Genomic DNA, 19,630 nt, shown 5'->3' on the forward strand with positions numbered 1-19,630 from the left:
GAGCCTGCAAAATCCTTAAAACCAAATTGAGACTCCAAGGAGGAGAAATAGACTTAAAGGGACAGTCAACACTAGATTTTTTGTTGTTTTAAAAGATAGATAATTTCTTTTAATTACCAATTCCCCAGTTTTGCATAACCAACACCGTTATAATTGTACACATTTTACCTCTGTAATTACCTTGTATCTAAGCCTCAGCAGACTGCCCCCTTATTTCAGTTCTTTTGACAGACTTGCATTTTAGCCAATCAGAGCTGTCTCCATGGTAAATTCATGTGCATGAGCTCAATGTTATCTATATAAAACACATGAACTAATTCCCTCTAGTGGTGAAAAACTATCAAAATGCATTTAAATTAGAGGCGGCCTTCAAGGTCTAAGAAATTAGCATATGAACCTCCTAGGTTTAGCTTTCAGCTAAGAATACCAAGAGAACAAAGCAAAATTGGTGATAAAAGTAAATTGGAAAGTTGTTTAAAATTACATGCCCTATTTGAATCATGCAAGTTTTTTTTTTGGACTTGACTGTCCCTTTTAATAACAGGTTTGATACGAACCAAAGCCTGAACAAAACAGTGACTATCAGGAAGTTTAGCAATCTTTCTATGAAATAAGACAGAGGGAGCAGAAATTTGTCCTTCCAAAGTATTTGCAGAAAAACTTTTATCCAAACCATCCTGAAGAGAACCCCAAACCTTGTTCCTGGAGAGGAACTAGTACAATCACCCCTGAAAGCTCTAGATCTGAAACACATTTCAGAAAAGCCTGAGCCTTCACAGGATTTGTTGGAACATGAGAAAGAAAGCAAGAGGTCTTATTCTGAAACCTATTCAATACCCTTGAGACACTATTCTGAATCCACTGATTCTGAAATAATTTCAATCTGCCCCCCACCATCTGAACTCATCTGAACTGGATTGAGGGTCGTACCTTAATGCAGTCTTGGGGCTGGATTTTTTTTTTTTTTTTTATAAGACTTGGTCTTATTCCAATTTGAAGATGGTCTCCAATTGGAACCAGATGCCTTAGGGGAAGGAGTGTTTTTATGTTCTTTATTCTGACGAAAGGAACAAACAATTTCCCTTAGATGTTTTATCTTGGGGTAAAAAAACTCCATTCCCCCAGTGATAGTGGAAATAATAGAATCCTGTCAGTATATGGCTGGGTTATAACTCAATATATTTAATAATTCTTTAAAATAAACCCACAATCAATATGCATATACTAAGACGATAAAATTAATATAAATTCCTGAATTCTTTTTTATTAGTTAATATTTATAAACACATTGAAATATATTTGTAGGAACAAGAATACGAATCAATACTATACAGGTTTAAAACTATAAAAAATATATTATGCAAATCTTTACAAGACAAACCAAATTGTATCTTTATAACTAACCTTATTCACAATTAATTTCATTAAATTAACACAATGAGATTCCAAGATATTTGCTACTAACATTCAGCAATACAATCGGCTATATAGCTACAATTGATTTTAATACAATTCTAATTAGGACACTAAAAGTACATATATTCTTAATGTAAACAGTTACTTTAAATGTCCATTTATTTAAACTGAAATAAATTCTGTTACTTATAATTAAAACCAATTATAAGATAAAGTTATTATAAGATAAAGTTAGCCCAGCTTTGCTATAGTAAACTGTATTGTATAGTCAAACGCAGTCAATTTCCAGTTACAAGTTAGCTCAGCAGCATGTGTCCTTTTCCTCTTTTTGCATTGACTTAAATATGTTTTAATCATTGATGAAACAAATGGGTGGCCCTACGGATCTGCTTTGTGATTGGATCATTTTGGCAATGTATGTTGCTAGGGAGATGCATCTTTTTTTAACAACCAATTGTCTTTTGGCTGTACTTCTTGCATCGCAACACCAGATTTTGGCCATCGGGGGCAGCATGACAAATAAACAGCAACACATTTAATCATTTCTAACATTTAAAAATATTTCTTTAAAATATATATTCAAAATGCCATAATTTCTTTACATTTAATAAGTTGCATGTTCACATGTACTGGACTATGTCACATTATTCCTTCTGATTGTTTTAATATGAAACATCAGTATCCTTTTTAATATCATATTACATCAAAGTAATTTATACTACTAACTATACCAAATTTATATATTAATTTATACTACTAACTATACCAAAATTAATAGTATTATTAATATATTCATACAAATACAGCATGTTTCACATTCAGTACACCCCCATTGGGACAACCACGTGTGTATTTGTTAACCATGCCTAAAAAAATAAATAAAAGGTTAGGTTATTTATATTTTTCATTTAGCAGATATTCATATTTAATATTATCCGAACAGACAATTTCATATCCATTAATGTTCTTCCTTTCATTTTCTATTAGCTTCCTGGAATACAGAGAAATTTTATTAATTTTGGAATAACTTAAACATTTTATATCTACTAATGCAGTTATTCATCTAATTTATTTCAATCTGAATTTCATTATAGACATGTAACACAGTCTAAGTTATATATATATATTAAATATTTTGTCTAAACACATATGTACATGTATGTGTATATGTGTGTGTGTGTGTGTGTATATATATATATATATATATATATATACACACACACACATGTATTCATTTCTATGCAGTATTAAAACAATGGGGTTTAAGAGTATAATTTAAGAGTATAATTTAAAAACATGTGTTTTTAGCTGGTCAAATTTTCATTGCTTCAATTACACAGCAGGGACTAATTTGCATTGAAATGTAAATGGTTACTTTCTCACAAAATATGTCACTTACACCAGACTACTAGGCTACCTTGTAAGGAGCAGGAAATTCTATCACACACTTCCAGGCAGTGACCATATGGTATTTTGAAGTGACTCAATGGTCCTATCCTATCTCAAGCTATAAAACTCTTCTCTTCCTCCAAGATAACTTTGAAAGCAATTTATTTAGATGAAATTTGAACAAAGGGGTTTTGTTTATACAGCCAAACATCCTCTGGAATAGTTATGCAAGTAATTTATTTGATGAGTGAGAGAGGGGGCTGGTTTACATACAGTGTCCCTTTTGGGTCCCATAAACAAAAATGAATTATTTGGTTTACACAGACATATTATTATTTATAAGTGTACATGTGTATATTATTTGATGATATTCTTATACCCTGACAATCCAATTGAGAACCAAATAAATTCTTACCCTGGAAAGATTGAGATAGATTTTGACACCATGTCAGCATTCCAAGATTTAAGCCATAAAGCTCTTCTAGCTAAAATAGCTAAAGACATAGATTTAACATCGATCCTAATAATGTCAAATATAGCATAACAAATTAAATGATTAGCATGTTGAAGCAGAAGAACAATGCTAGACAAATCAGAATCTTCTTCCTGACGAGCTAAACTGTCCAACCAAAAAGTTGAAGAAGTAGCCACATCAGCCATAGAAATGGAAGGTCTAAGAATATAACAGTAAATAAGTTTTTCTTAGATAAGATTCAAGCTACTATCTTCCATAGGGATAGTAGTACGTTTAGCAAGAGTGGAAATAGCCCCATCAACATTAGGGACTTTTTCCCAAAACTCTAAATTTATGACCCGGATAAAGGATATGACTTTTAAAACCTAGAAGAAGGATTAAAAGAAGAACCAGGCTTAGACCATTCCTAAGTAATCATATCATAAACAGCATCTGGAATAGGAAAACCTCAGGAGCAACCTTTGGAGATTTAAAAACAGAATTTAAATGTTTACTGGCTTTGTTATCAAGAGGACTAGACTCTTCAATACCCAAAGTAACCAACACTTCCTTCAACAAAGAACGGATATAATCAATCTTGAGTTGTCAATCCTCATCAGCAGATAATACTTCAGTATGTTGTCAGTCAATACAAATTTAATCAGAATTATGTGAAGTTTTAAAAGACCTTTTTTACGTTAATTTGAAGGCGGAATAGCAGACATAGCCTTTTCTATAGCTGCAGCAATATAATTCTTTACATCTGCAGGAATATCAGGTACACTAGATGTTGAAGGAACAGATGATGTATTTGTACTAATAGAAACATTATCAGCATTCAACAGCTTTTCATGACAAATGCCACATAATTGAGCTGAAGAAATAACTTCAGCTAATTTACAACAGACACACTTCGCTTTGGTAGAATTTGTGTTCAGGCAGTATGGTTTCTACAGCAACATCAGAGGCAGGATCAGACTGAGACATCTTGCAAAATGTATAAAGAAAAAAACATTTAAACAAAGTATCCAGTTTCCTCATATAGCAGTTTCAGGAGTGGGAAAAATGCTTATGCTAAAGTAAGATGCAGGAACATAAGCATCATAGCTCTTAAAAATATAAAGAGAACCAGAAGCATTAAAGAAAAAAAGAGTTATATACAAAAAAATTGGCGCCAAGTATGACGCATGACGCAAAAGGAAGTGACATTTTTTTTGGTGCCAAAGCTAACACCAGGAAATGACACAACTCTTCAACAAAGACACAGGAAATTACGAGACTTGCGTCACTATAGACGCAACATCGCGCCAAAAAAATTTTTGCGCCAAGGATGACGCCATTTTGCGTCCTCGCAAGCCTAGTTTGCCCGTAAAAATATTCTGGGAAACAAAGTCAAATTGAAAGAACTGGAACCCCAGGTAAGAAAAAATTAAAATAATCTTCCCAAACATAATTTCCATACTGAAACTGATAGTCTGCAAAAAAGGGAAATCTACATAGACCTGACTCATGGCAAATATAAGCAAACACATATATTTAAAACTTTAAAATATAATATAAAGCGCCAAACATAGCTGAGAGTGTCTTCAAAAATGATACATACTTACCAGAAGACTCCCATCCACATATAGCAGACATCCAAACCAGTACTGAAACATATCCACAGAGGAGTATAACATATAGGAGAACAATGTCGATCTGAAAAGGGAGGCAGGGGATGAATCCCTGCGACCGATTACAGAGAGCCGTTGAATAGATTTCCCATGGGTGAAACCATAAAATCAATAGGCAATACTCCCTTCACATACCTCTGACAAGCACTGTACTCTGAGAGGAATTGGGCTTCAGAATGCTTAGAAGCGCCTATCACAGAAGAAATCAAGCACAACTTACTTCACCACCTCCATAGGAGGCAAAGTTTGTAAAACTAAGGTATGAGTGTGGTGGGAGATGTATTTATAGGCATTTTGAGGTTTGGAAAACTTTGTCCCCTCCTGGTAGGAATGTATATCCCATACGTCACTAGCTCATGGACTCTTGCCACTTACATGAAAGAAACATATGTTGTGAGGAGCCACAAATTACAGCCCACAGTAGCGGCTGCAGAAAGGCCTACAGAATAATATACCAGCACTGCCGCTCTGCAGTCTCTGCTGTGGGTTGCAATGTGCAGCTCCTCACTACACGTGTTGTTCATAGTACGAATAAACATATTGTGTATTTTTGTGTGTCACATTATCAATGTGTAATTGTGAGTGTATTTGTCACTATGTGTGTGTGCTACCTACACACAGCTTGCACAAAATGTCATTGTCACTTGGCATAAGCTAAACATATACTATGAGAAGTTAGTTACAGGCTACTGGGCATAAGCTGCGCAGTCTCACAAAATTGATATGTTCAGCACCCACCACTATAGCACAATGTAATCTGTATTGTCGTGCCAAAACTTTGTGTTATTTATTCATGTCCTTGTCGGTGAGCCACAAGATATGCCCACAGGGACCTCCTGCAGCGTTTGTGTGTTACACCTAAATTAATATGTTTAATGACTCTTGCATGTTCAAGTGAATGCTAGCAGGCACAAGCCCTTTCCCCTCCGCAAGACATGTGGTTCCTCTTACAAATCTGATCTCGCAGCCACTTTAGCTTGCTGCTTCCCACCATCTTTCTTACTTCCCTCTGTGTTGCCTTTAAGTAGAAACATTAGAGCCCACAGTAGCGGCTTCAGAAAGGCCTCCAGAATAATATGCCAGAACTGCTGCAATTTCAGGATGTAATGGGCTGATGCTCACTATACATGCTATTAGTGTGCGGAGTTCTACTGAGAGGTAGCACCGGGGGAGTTAGGTAAAGATGGTGGGAATCGGCAAGCTCAATGGGCTGCAGGATCAGATGCATAAGATGAACCGCCTCTCTTGTGGAGGGGTTAAGGCACGTCCCTGGACAGGCAGCACTGAGAGCAAAGGTAGCGCAGCCGGCAGTAAGGGGGAATAGGGTGCAGTGTCGTGCTGCATGGTTGAACTGTTCCTGGGATGGTAGCAACCAGAAGAGCAGGAATGAGTGAGTGCAAAGTGTACCATCAGCTGTACACTGATAATCTGATCTGTGATCGGATCCTTGCGGTGTTGCTTGGATGCAGGTGCCGACATAATAGGCAGTATACTGCATACCAGCTTAGAAATCTTGCAATATACTGTGAGATTTAAGTCACTTCCACTCCTGTTACACGCATGTGGCCGCAGCGGAGCCTTCCTGTACGTCATAGGCAATGTCATACCTGTCTGGTCTCATTCCATTTTTCTGTTATATTTAGTATATTATTTATTATTACCATTGTGTTTTTATATATATTTTTCCACAATAAATTAATAATTTGATTTACTCTTTCAACATTCTTGTATGATATTTTTTCCTAATATATTCACAAAATATTTTTAATTAATATTTCACGTTTATTTGCACTATTCACTACACCTAAATAAGTTGTTCCCTTCATTAATTCTAAGACAGCTAGCCGTAGGTGCCACCTCTAACTCTTTCTGTTGTTCCTTGTTACGGGACCAGGTCCAGGGACCCCAAGGCAACGCTGATAGATGCTCTAGCAGCGCCTTGGTCCTTCAACCTGGCTTAGGTGTTTCCACCGTTTCCTCTGCTCCCTCGTCTGATTGCCAAGATCGGGCAGGAGAGAGCTTTGGTTATTTTGATAGCACCTGCGTGGCCACGCAGGACTTGGTATGCAGACCTGGTGGACATGTCATCCTGTCCACCATGGACTCTGCCGCTGAGGCAGGACCTTCTACTTCAGGGTCCTTTCAACCATCCAAACCTAATTTCTCTGCATCTGACTGCTTGAAGATTGAACGCTTGATTTTATCAAAGCGTGGTTTCTCTGAATCGGTCATTGATACCTTAATTCAGGCTCGAAAGCCGGTTACCAGGAAAATCTATCATAAGATATGGTGTAAATATCTTCATTGGTGTGAATCCAAGGGTTACTCATGGAGTAAGGTCAGGATTCCTAGAATATTATCTTTTCTCCAAGAAGGATTGGAGAAGGGATTGTCGGCTAGTTCCTTAAAGGGACAGATTTCTGCTCTGTTTATGCTTTTGCACAAGCGTCTGGCTAATTCTCCAGACGTTCAGGCGTTTTGTCAGGCTTTAGTTAGAATCAAGCCTGTGTTTAAACTTGTTGCTCCGCCATGGAGTCTAAATTTAGTTCTTAAAGTTCTTCAAGGGGTTCCGTTTGAACCTTTGCATTCCATAGATATCAAGCTGTTGTCTTGGAAAGTTCTGTTTTTGGTAGCTATCTCCTCGGCTTGACGAGTTTCGGAGTTATCGGCTTTACAATGTGATTCTCCTTATCTCATTTTCCATGCTGATAAGGTAGTGTTGCGTACCAAACCTGGGTTTCTTCCTAAGGTGGTGTCTAATAAGAATATCAATCAGGAGATTGTTGTTCCTTCACTATGTCCTAATCCTTCTTCAAAGAAGGAACGTCTATTACACAATCTTGATGTGGTCCGTGCTTTAAAATTCTATTTACAAGCCACTAAAGATTTTCGTCAAACATCTGCCTTGTTTGTGGTTTACTCTGGACAGAGGAGAGGCCAAAAGGATTCGGCAACTTCTCTTTCTTTTTGGTTAAGAAGCATAATCCGCTTTACTTACGAGACTGCTGGCCAGCAGCCTCCTGAGAGAATTACAGCTCATTCCACTAGAGCAGTAGCTTCCACATGGGCTTTTAAAAATGAGGCTTCTGTTGAACAGATTTGTAAGGCGGCGACTTGGTCTTCGCTTCATACCTTTTCTAAATTCTACAAATTTGATACTTTTGCTTCTTCGGAGGCTGGTTTTGGGAGAAATGTCTTACAGGCAGTGGTGCCCTCCGTTTAAGCGCCAAACTTGTCCCTCCCTTCATCCGTGTCCTATAGCTTTGGTATTGGTATCCCACAAGTAATGGATGAATCCGTGGACTGGATACACCTTACAAGAGAAAACAAAATGTATGCTTACCTGATAAATTTATTTCTCTTGTGGTGTATCCAGTCCACGGCCCGCCCTGTCATTTTAAGGCAGGTGTTATTTATTTTTTAAACTACAGTCACCACTGCACCCTATAGTTTCTCCTTTCTCTTGCTTGTCTTCGGTCGAATGACTGGGGTGGCAGTTAGGGGAGGAGCTATATAGACAGCTCTGCTGTGAGTGATCCTCTTGCAGCTTCCTGTTGGGAAGGTGAATATCCCACAAGTAATGGATGAATCTGTGGACTGGATACACCACAAGAGAAATAAATTTATCAGGTAAGCATACATTTTGTTTTTCTCCCTTCCTTAAAAATAACATGATAGCAGTGATAGACATTTTCTTTAGAGAGCAGAGTAGATTTTTATTTTGTTACAGAGCAGTAGCTGTCATTTTCATATTATTTTGCAAAGTTAGTTATTTAACCCTTATGCTACTTTATTTTGAAGCCATTTGTACTTTAGGACTATCAAAACATATTCCAACATATTTCACCTTACCATTGAAGAGACAGTCTACTCCAGAATTTTTGTTGTTTAAAAACAATTCATAATCCCTTTATTACCCATTCCCCAGTTTTGAATAAACACGGTTATATTAATAAATGTTTTACCTCAGTGATTACCATTTTATATAAGCCTATGCAGACTGCCCCCTTATTTCAGTTCTTTTGGCAGACTTGCATTTTAGCCAATCGGTGCCCTCTCATAAGTAACTCCAGGGGCGTGAGCACAATGTTATCTATATGACACACATGAACTAACGCCCTCTAGCTGTGAATAACTGTCAAATCATTGAGATAAGAAGAGGCGGCCTTTAAGGGCTTATAAATTAGCATATGAGCCTACCTAGGTTTAGCTTTCAACTAAGAATACCCAGAGAACAAAGCAAATTTGTTGATAAAAGGGAATAGGAAAGTTTAAAATTACATGTCCTATCTGAATCATGAAATTTTAATTTTGACTAGGCTTAACCCTTTCTGCTCCATCCAGTGGGTCTTCGATCTAGGCAACACTCTGCCAAAGCTGGACATAAGAGAGTGGATGTAATACTTGTGCCCCATGTAATGCACCCCAGCCTTGTTTACCAACCATATAATCACTAAGTAATACCAATCTGTCTGGTTGTCTCTTACCAGAATAAGAATCATGCCAGCTTTTTCATGATAAAATTACAAAAAACACCACCCAAATAAATTTCCTGCAAGGACTTCTCTCAACCAGACTGGCTAAATGCAATGCAAACATCACCAGGTAGCCTTAAAATTCAGCTCTGCTTGTACTCCTATCACTGTGTGTGGCAAGTTAGATCTGCACCCCAGCAGGTGAGAGACATGCTTTAGCGCCTCTGGTGCCAGGGGCAGCTCCCCTGTTCACCCCCTCACACACACACACACACACACCCTGCAGATTAATTGGTGGTGTTATACAGTGAAATCCTGTTGATTTCCTGATGTGAAGAGGATGTCTGTAGTTTTTCTGTACAATGGGTGGTGATTTTATACTGAGATGCTGCTAATAGATGAGTTACTGTGTATGAGTAGTGTGTGTGTGTAATTGTATGTGCAAGAAATAAGCTAGAATCTTTACTAGAAACAGAGTAAGATCAAAAAAAAATTTTTTTTACTCGGATATATAAAAAATAAAACTGAAAATTTGCTTCCTAAATAACATATGTCAATAGAATGATCAGAAATTGCAAACTTTCAAACTAAGATTGCAAAACTTACAAGTATCAGCTTATTCAACATTTAATTGCAAAGTTATGGACAATAGAAAATGTAGGGCTTAAAACTGAAAATTAAAGTATATGTGGAAATCATTATGTACAAACACATTTTTTGCACACATACCTAGACAAACTTGGGCATGAATTCACAAAACTATATATCCAAAAATATATCTAGAAGAGTGGCACCTCAAACCTTAATAAATAACAAAAACTAACTAACTTATAATGGTGCAAGGGTTAAAAGGTTCCCTCTCAGAAGGACATTCAAATATTATATAATGAGAACTCCACACTCTCACCAAAAAATAAACCAAATACAAAAAATATAATCTTTATTATATAAAAAATATATAAAAATTATAATCAATAGCAGGACCACTCATATCCCTAGTGCACTATCAAGGCATATTATACATATAATATACAGCCTAAACAAAATATATGTGGCTATATATTACCGCCTTAGAACATTTTCCACCCGGCACTTAAGGGTAAAAACCCACCATATGCAGCACAAAAGAGTCAGTCTCTTCCAGGGAAAAAGTAAATAAATCTGTATAAGTTCCAGCAAGTCACTGATTTATCAAAATAAAACACTGGCTCTCAAGGATTGAATTGCCCACCTGTGTTTGGTATTAATGTGCAGAATAATCCGTAAATTCAATGTCTCTTAAGGAAAGTAATATAGCCGCTGGGCAACATATACATATGAAAATGACTCCCTCTGTATCATGTTATAAACAACGTCCTCTTTGAAATGTACTGGTACGAACCATACTAATATACACACATACCTCAAGCCTGTGGGGATATATGAGGGGAGCGGTGTACACACATACCATCCATTATGTAATTATGGAACAGCTGTTCCGAACATCGAAGGCTTAACTCATGTCATGTTACATGTTTAGCAAGGTGTTGTCATGAGTAACTTGCGGTCCTAAGCTGTAAACGCCATTCAAGTTAACTTCCTCCAGCAAACTTAGCGTATCAACATACATTCATTGAATAAAGCCTCCCCATTTCAGTTCCATATTTAACCCATGGGGTATAAAGAATCTAATCTTCTTATCCACATAGCTTCTTTTTCTAATAAATCCCTAAGTCTGTTACCACCTCTTCTGGGTAATGGGACACTATCAACTACTTGAAATCTTAACTGTCTCTTATGTCCACAAACCGTAAAATGGTGTGCTGCTGGGGCATCTGGATCTAATTTACCTATGGCTGCCTTATGTTGATGGATACGGACCTTGACCTTCTGTGTTGTCTCCCCAACATAGGCTAAGCCACATGTGCATTTAATTACATACACCACAAATTGAGAATCACATGTGAAGTGATCGCCAATCTTATATCTGTGTTTCGAACGTGGGTGTGTAATGGTGACCCCTAACTGTATAGAGGGATATTGGGCACAATTATAGCATGGAAAAGTGTCTTTCTTTAAGGGTTCTCTAGAAGTCTTGCTAGGTCCAATATCTTCCCTAACTAATTTCTCTCTTAAATTTGTATTCTGCTTAAATGAAAAGTGAGGTTGCACAAAATATAGGGCCCAGTTCAGCATCCCTTGCTAAAATGTTTATTGGTCATCTTTTTTAAAGGGTCTCACATGATATCCATATTGCAACACTATTGGGATCCGGTTACCAACTGTCCTTTTCTTTGTTTTTTCTCAGTAAAAGCTCACTTCTAGTAATGGTATTTACAGTATCTCACAAAAGTGAGTACACCTCTCACATTTTAGTAAATATTTATTATATCTTTTTATGCTACAACACTGAAGAAATTACATTTTGCTACACTGGTTGCCACTGGAGTCCTCTTCCACTCCTTCATGACGACATCACTGAGCTGGTGGATGTTAGAGATCTTGCGTTTGAGGATGCCCCACAGATAGGGATGCATTTTTGGTTATTTCGGTTTTTGTTTTCTTTGCCTTTTATTTTCGGTAAAATTATTGTGTAGCATATTTCAAATTTGATACCAGCCTAGAGCTGCTGTTTGAGTTCATTACTTGACTTACTGTTTTGCATATAATAATAGTTTTCTAGGACTATACTTTATTTTGATAATTGGTGTAAAAAAAAAACCCACGTTAAATCTGATTCTGTTACACAGAACTAAATAAAGAATACTAACGATGCACCAAAATTTGGGCTGCCGAAAATGTGCAATTCCAATTTTGCCCCAAAGAGGACCAAAATGGCTAAAAATGTACAGCCCTCCCCTGTTCTATTGAGTTACATGTCTGTCCTTAGCATAAGGTGAGCAGCACAGCACTTGCATGGTACACAGAGGGCACACATAAGTACCGTGACATAATATTTGAAACCAGCAGTGCCATTTTTTATTTTTTTTAGAAGGAAGCCAAAGTTCTGAATACAGTATTCAAAGGAGGATAAGTAACGTTTATAAACACTTGATATTATCAGACACAGCCCTAAGCACACACAGTGAATATGTATAAACCTTATATACAGCGGTACGTCATGTGAGCTGTGTCACATTATGCAGGGGTTTTTCTACACGCCATTGGGATACAATACTTTGAATTTAGAGGACTGGTTGAGTGCTACCTGTTTAAACAGTAGCATTTTACGTTTACAAGTCAATTTTGCTATCAAGCATTTTCTGCTGAACAGCGTTTGTGTGACTATATTATTCCTTATATACAGTGCTCATACATCAGCCTCTTGTGCGTAGACATTCTATTCGCCTGAGGCAAATATGCATGCACACTATATATGTATAAGCCCCAAGCTCGCACACAGTTGGTACAAATTAGCACCCACCAGACAGTGTATACAAAAAATCACAGTAAATTTCTATAACCACCTTGCACGTAAGGTCGTAGCCAAGCCCGGTGGTCCTGGTGATAGGTGACAGGCAGCCTCCATTTGGGGCTCCAGACATATAATCTGACGGGTCAGTGTGAGAACCAAACCAGGAAGTAGGCGGAGATACGATGAGAGACGATCAGGTGCAGCCACTCCCATTGCACGGATAACTACACCCAAAACCAAAACACATGTCCACCTCATATTGTTGTCTGGCTATAACCACGCTCTCCCTTGTAGAGCTCCCCCAGTTTCACTGCAGTGACCACGCCCATTTGTTGGAGCTTTCCCGCCTACAAGCTCTCTCAGCTACAGACACACACACACACACTGTAGTTTTAAAAAAAAAAAATTGGTTTCAGTTTTCGGCCAGGGGCATCGGTATCGGTTTCGGTCCAGAATTTTCTTTTCGGTGCATCTCTACCCACAGATGCTCAGTAGGGTTTAGGTCTGGAGATATGCTTGGCCAGTCCATCACCTTTACCCTCAGCTTCTTTAGCAAGGCAGTTGTCCTCTTGGAGTGGTGTTTGGGGTCGTTCTCATGTTGGAATACTGCCCTGCGGCCCAGTCTCCGAAGGGAGGGGATCTTGCTCTGCTTCAGTATGTCACAGTACATGTTGGCATTCATGGTTCCCTTAATGAACTGTAGCTCCCCAGTGCCAGCAGCACTAATGCAGGCCCAGACCATGACACTTCCCACCACCATGCTTGACTGTAGGCAAGATACACATGCCTTTTGTAATCCTCACCTGGTTGCCGCCACATACGCTTGCCACCACTGAACCAAATAAATTTATCTTGGTCTCATCAGACCACAGGACATGGTTCCAGTAATCAATGTCCTTAGTTTGCTTGTCTTCAGCAAACTGTTTGCAGACTTTCTTGTGCATAATCTTTAGAAGAGGCTTCCTTCTGGGACAACAGCAATGCAGACCAATTTTATGCAGTGTGCGGCGTATGGTCTGAGCACTGACCGGCTGACCCCCCCACCCCTTCAACCTCTGCAGCAATGCTGGCAGCACTCATACGTCTATTTCCCCAAAGACAACCTCTGGATATGACGCTGAGCACGTGTACTCAACTTCTTTAGTCGACCATGGCGAGGCCTGTTCTGAGTGGAGCCTGTCCTGTGAAACCGCTGTATGGTCTTGCCCACCAAGCTGCTGCTCAGTTTTAGGGTCTTTGCAATCTTCTTATAGCCTAGGCCATCTTTATGTAGAGCAACAATTTTTTTTTTCAGATCCTCAGAGTTCTTTGCCATGAAGTTCCATGTTGAACTTCCAGTGACCAGTATGAGAGAGTGTGCACACCTGCTCCCCATTCACACCTGAGACATTGTAACACTAACGAGTCATATGACACTGGGGAGGGAAAATTGCTAATTGGGCCCAATTTGGACATTTCCACTTAGGGGTGAGTTATTTTGAGGGGATAGCAAATTTACACTGTTATACAGGCTGTACACTCACTACTTTACATTGTAGCAAAGTGTAATTTCTTCAGTGTTGTCACATGAAAAGATATAATAAAATATTTACAAAAATGTGAGGGGTGTACTCAGTTTTGTGAGATGTTGTAAATGTTTGCTTTGTGCCTCCAATAGCTCACTTGTATAAACACTTTCCTGGAATGTATTCATCATTTCTCTAATTCTATATTCCAATTTTACTGGGCCATCCACTATCCTTTTTTTTTTTCCAAACAATTTTTATTGTGCAAAAGAAATACAAAACAGGTGTACAAATATTGAGTTTAAAATTAGTTTGAATCAAACATGGAGTACATGAGTACACCTACAATGTTATCATTATGTAATAAAACATTAAAACCGTCATAATCAATGTGTTATTTGACAGCATCTCACTACCCAGTTATGTGCTTTAACCAATCTATAGTGACCATGTTTTAATTTGCTCCGAATATCTACCCGTACATGACAAAACATTATCTGCAATTAGTGAGATACCCAAGACAGTTCAATAAACATCTTCTCAACCTTTTGATACAAACATTAAACATACATTACTTCAATAATTTGTTGTGTGCGGTTATAACCCCTATCCTAACTCATCTCTTTAACCAATCTCTCACCGCTGGTACCTTCAAGCATGTGTCAATCATACCAATCCTAAAAAAGCCCTCGCTTGACCCCTCCACCCCTTCTAACTATCGACCAGTCTCCTTACTTCCCTTTGCTTCAAAATTATTGGAACGACTGGTCTATAATCAGCTAACTTAATTTTACAACTAACTCCTTACTTGATCCATCGCAATCAGGTTTCCGCCCTAAACACTCAACAGAAACCGCTTTTACTAAAGTAACAAATGACCTTTTATCAGCTAAAGCAAAAAGCCACTACTCCTTACTAATTCTTACTGACATGTCCGCTGCCTTTGACACAGTTGACCATCCTCTCCTCCTAACAATACTGCATTCGTTTGGCATCCGAGACACAGCCCTCTCCTGGTTTGCCTCATTTCTCTCAAACCGCTCGTTTTCAGTTTCCTTTAACAACATATCTTGTGATCCTATACCTCTCTCAGTTGGAGTACTGCAAGGCTCTGTCTTGGGTCCCTTGCTTTTCTCTCTCTATACATCCTCCCTTGGAAAACTTGTAGCCTCCTTTGGATTCCAGTACCATTTATATGCTGATGATACCCAAATCCATCTTTCCTCTCCTAATATCTCTCCCTCTTTACTCAACCAGATTTCCAACTACCTCTTTGCAATTTCCTCTTGGATGTCTTCACACTACCTCCAACTCAATCTGTCCAAAACTGAGACGCTTCTTATTCCCCCCCCTCTTCATTTCTCTGACGGTTGGAGACTATTCTCAACACCTCACCCCAGGTCTGCTGTCTTGGGGTTACACTTGACTCAGAACTCACATTTAACCCACATATACAAGTGCTTACCAAATCCTGCCATTCACACCTACGCAACATTTCCAGAATTCATTCTATCCTTACTCAAAAAACTACAAAAATACTTATTAATTCCCTCATTTTGTTACGCATTCATTATTGCAATCTTCTTCTAAATGGCCTTACAAAACACCGCCTCTCCTCCCTACAATCTATTATGAATCTCCTCTGCTAGACTCATCCACCTAAGTCGCTAATCTACATCAGCTGTTCCGCTCTGCCAGTCTCTACACTGGCTTCCCATACACTCCAGAATACAATTTAAAGTGTTAACCCTAACTTACAAAGCACTCAACAGTCAAACTCCCAACTATATTTCATTTCTCATCGTGAAATATTCCCTATCCTGTTGTCCTCTTCGATCAACCTCTGACCTACGTCTCTCCACTCTCTACGTCCCACTCCCGTCTCCAAGATTTCGTATGTGCTGCTCCTGTCCTCTGGAACTCTCTACCCCGCTCCAGAAGACTGTCTCTAACCTTGTATAGCTTCAGACGCTCCTTGAAAACCCACCTATTCAGAGAGGCTTACCATCTCTCCTCTATCCCTCATCCAAACCAAACTAATACATTAACTGCCTGACTCACTGCTGCAACTACAACCAATGTGGCAAGCTACCCCCAACCTTATGTCTCTGCACCCTAAACCTGTTGACTGTGAGCTCTCCGGAGCAGGGCCCTCTTCCTCCTGTAATAGATTTGTTTAGTTTTGTTATGTTTTGTATTTTATCACAAATCCTTGTCATTGTATACCCCTATCACTGTACCAAGCGCTACGGAATTTGGCGGCGCTATACAAATAAATGATAATAAATTGGGTGTATTGAACTTATTTCTTAAATATTCCTTCCAAAACTCTTTTAATTGAGTGTACACGTCTATTCTACGTTGTTTTATATAGTGGTACTCTTCTAGTAATATTAGTTGGTTATATTCTTGTACCCATTGGGCAGTTGTAGGGGTGACAGTACTCTTCCAATTTCTGGCTATAAGTATCTTTAAACTATTACTCGCTATGCTAAAAAGCTTATCTTGTATTAAGGAGAATCTCTTTGGGGTGTTATGAAATAGCCATAGACAAGGATCTAGTGGTAAGGAAGTCTCTAATAATTTAGAAGTTTCTGTTGCTATTTCGGTCCAAATTGGGGTTACGTTAGGGCATTGCCACCATATATGCGCCATATGGCCTATGGATGCTTGACATCTCCAACATCCATCGGAGGTGGGTTTAAAGATTTTTTTGCAGCGTGAAGGAGTAAGATACCATCTATGTAAGATCTTCATGTTTAGTTCTAAGAACTTGTTTGAGATAGAGGATTTTTTAATGGCAATTTGAGGAATTTGTATATTTAATTTGTCACTCCATTTGTCCATGAAATGCGGCATTTGACCTGGTGCAGGCTGTTTTAATAGTGAGTATAAAAAAGAGAGTGCATGTCAAGTGGGTGATGATTTGCGACACAGATTCAAAAGCTGTCAGTGGTTACGGTTTTGCGGGTGAGAAATTACATAATTGTAACAATGGTGACAAAAAAAAACAACTTTTGAAGTTAGAGAAGCCTTTTTCAATTAAGTTATCCCTGGATTCTTAACTATTTTCTTCTCCCAGGTGACATATCATTATTATCCTGGTATTTCGGTATATTTAGTCGGGATATTAAGACCTGGTGGGAACTCATGAATGAGGTTAAGGGTGAAAACTTTGAGGAAATGTTGGGATATTCTGTAATAATTCTGTCCCAGGTCAAAAATCTTTCTTGAACAATATGTGTAAAATACATCTGTTGTGGGGTTGTAACGTTGGGTGTCCAACTGTGTGCTCCTAAGTGTGTGGAGCTAGCGATGTCATGTTCCAACTGTACCAAGATTTTTGTATTATAGTTAGTATACCAATCCACTATTCTTTGCATGTATATGGCTTTCCTGTATGTGACAAGATCAGGTACTCAGAGTCCCCCATTAATTTAATGTCCGACACATGATTCTTCTATTTATCCTAGCGTGGCGTTTATTTCATAACAATTCGAAAATTTTGTTTTGTAGGGAAAGGAGATATCTATTCGGTAATGATATGGGTAATGTCTGCTTGGGAGAATGTTCATCTTAAAGGCATTTATCCTGCCAGTCCAGGACATCGGTCTCCTCCTCTATGAGGATAAGGTAGCTATTGTAGAAGATTGGAGGTTTAAATATCTTCAAGCATTTCATCGACTGTGGGTGCTAGAAAGACGTACATCATCCGCAAATAGCGATAGTTTATGGTGTGAATGATTAATCTGAACACTGGTTATATCAGGCATTGACCTGATTTTCAAGGCTAAAGTCTAGATCGCGCATGCAAATAACAGTGGGGAGAGTGGGCAACCCTGCCTAGTTAAGTTAGATATATTGAAAGGGGCAGATAAGGAACCGTTCACTCGGATTCTGGCTGTTGGTGATGAATACATGGCAAACACTCTAGTAACAAATTCCATTCCCAGGCCCATTCGCAATAAAACTGTTTGAAGAAATTGCCAACAGACGCGGTCAAAAGCTTTTTCCGCGTCTGTGTAGAGAATTACTAAGGGTATTTGGTAGTTGTTATCAAATCTATCAGATTAACGGCCCATACTTTATTATCATTCGCTTCCCTTGTTGGAATGAAACCCACCTGATCAGCATGTGTTAAAGGGAAGTCAACAAGAGAATTATTGTTGTTTAAAAAGAAAGATACTCCCTTTATTGCCCATTCCCCAGTTTTGCATAACCAACAATGTTATAGAAATACACTTTATCTCTGTGATTACCTTGTATGTAAGCCTCTGCAAACTGCCCCCTTATTTCAGTTCTTTTGACAGACTTGCATTTTAGCCAATCAGTGCTCACTCCAGGGTAACTTGACGTGCATGAGCTCAATTTTATCTATATGAAACACATGAACTAATGCCCTCTAGTGGTCAAAATGCATTCAGATTAGAGGCAGTCTTCAAGGTCTAAGAAATTAGCATGTAAACCTCCTAGGTTTAGCCAAGAGAACAAAGCAAAATTGGTGATAAAAGTAAATTGGAAAATTGTTTAAAATGGCATTTCCTATTTTAATCATGAAAGTTTTTTTGGGACTTGACTGTCCCTTTAAATTTGGAAGCAATTGGCTAATAACTTTGCATATATTTTTATATCCGTTTTTAACAGGGAAATGGGCCTATAATTCTCGACTTTAGTGGGGTCTTTACCTTATTTTGGAATTAGTGAGATATGTGCTGACAGCGAATTGCTATGGAATGGTATGAGAGTTGTACTAGAGAGCGCAGGAAGTAGCACCAAACTCCTAAAATTACCTATGAGTCCCTAACTAGGTAGAAAAAGTGAACACAAAACTTAGAAAAAGTAGATAGGAGCGCTAAAAGCTAAAGGTGATATAGAGAAATAACGTTAAGACTTATTAAAAATAGATAGAATAGTTGTCTAAATAAACAAAGATTTATTCACATTAGGTGAAATATAAAAACAAAAGTTACAAAATAGTTGCCACCATTTGATATAAACTTGAATTGCAGAGTTCACAATAAAGTAAGCATAGTCCGATTCCACACTGAAATCTCAATCGGAGGTTGGTTTGCTAGCAAAACAGGGGCTTACCCAGACGAGTGCACATTCAATCTTCTCCATGACTAGTTGTACGGCCGTAATGACGTCACCATTGAGGGCGCTGTCCTAAACACACCTTCTGATTGGTGTAGATACGAAGTCAGTAAGTTGCAGTATTACTTGGCTTTCTTTGCTGTAATGTAGCAATCATCGAGGAAAAGAAGTTCCTGCACTTAGTGCCAGATAGCACGCAGGATGCCAAACATAAGGCTGAGGAAAGTAGG

The 19,630-nt window shown here is 38.4% G+C and overlaps 1 protein-coding gene across 3 annotated transcripts in view; it reads left to right on the forward strand.

Annotated features, from left to right (window-relative positions):
* The window catches only part of GATAD2B (GATA zinc finger domain containing 2B), a 305,557-nt gene that overhangs the window by 59,743 nt on the left and 226,184 nt on the right, over positions 1-19,630 (forward strand). The window contains exon 1 of one of the 3 annotated variants that reach the window (XM_053704175.1): positions 17,823-17,939. The exons of the other annotated variants lie outside the window; for them this stretch is intronic. Coding sequence (XP_053560150.1) covers positions 17,929-17,939 — 11 coding nt within the window. The 5' untranslated portion in view covers positions 17,823-17,928. Of the gene's footprint in view, positions 1-17,822; positions 17,940-19,630 lie in introns of those variants that run through there. 3 annotated transcript variants of the gene reach the window in all.

This window comes from Bombina bombina, chromosome 1 (assembly GCF_027579735.1).
Source record: "Bombina bombina isolate aBomBom1 chromosome 1, aBomBom1.pri, whole genome shotgun sequence".
In the NCBI taxonomy this organism is placed as follows: domain Eukaryota; kingdom Metazoa; phylum Chordata; class Amphibia; order Anura; family Bombinatoridae; genus Bombina; species Bombina bombina.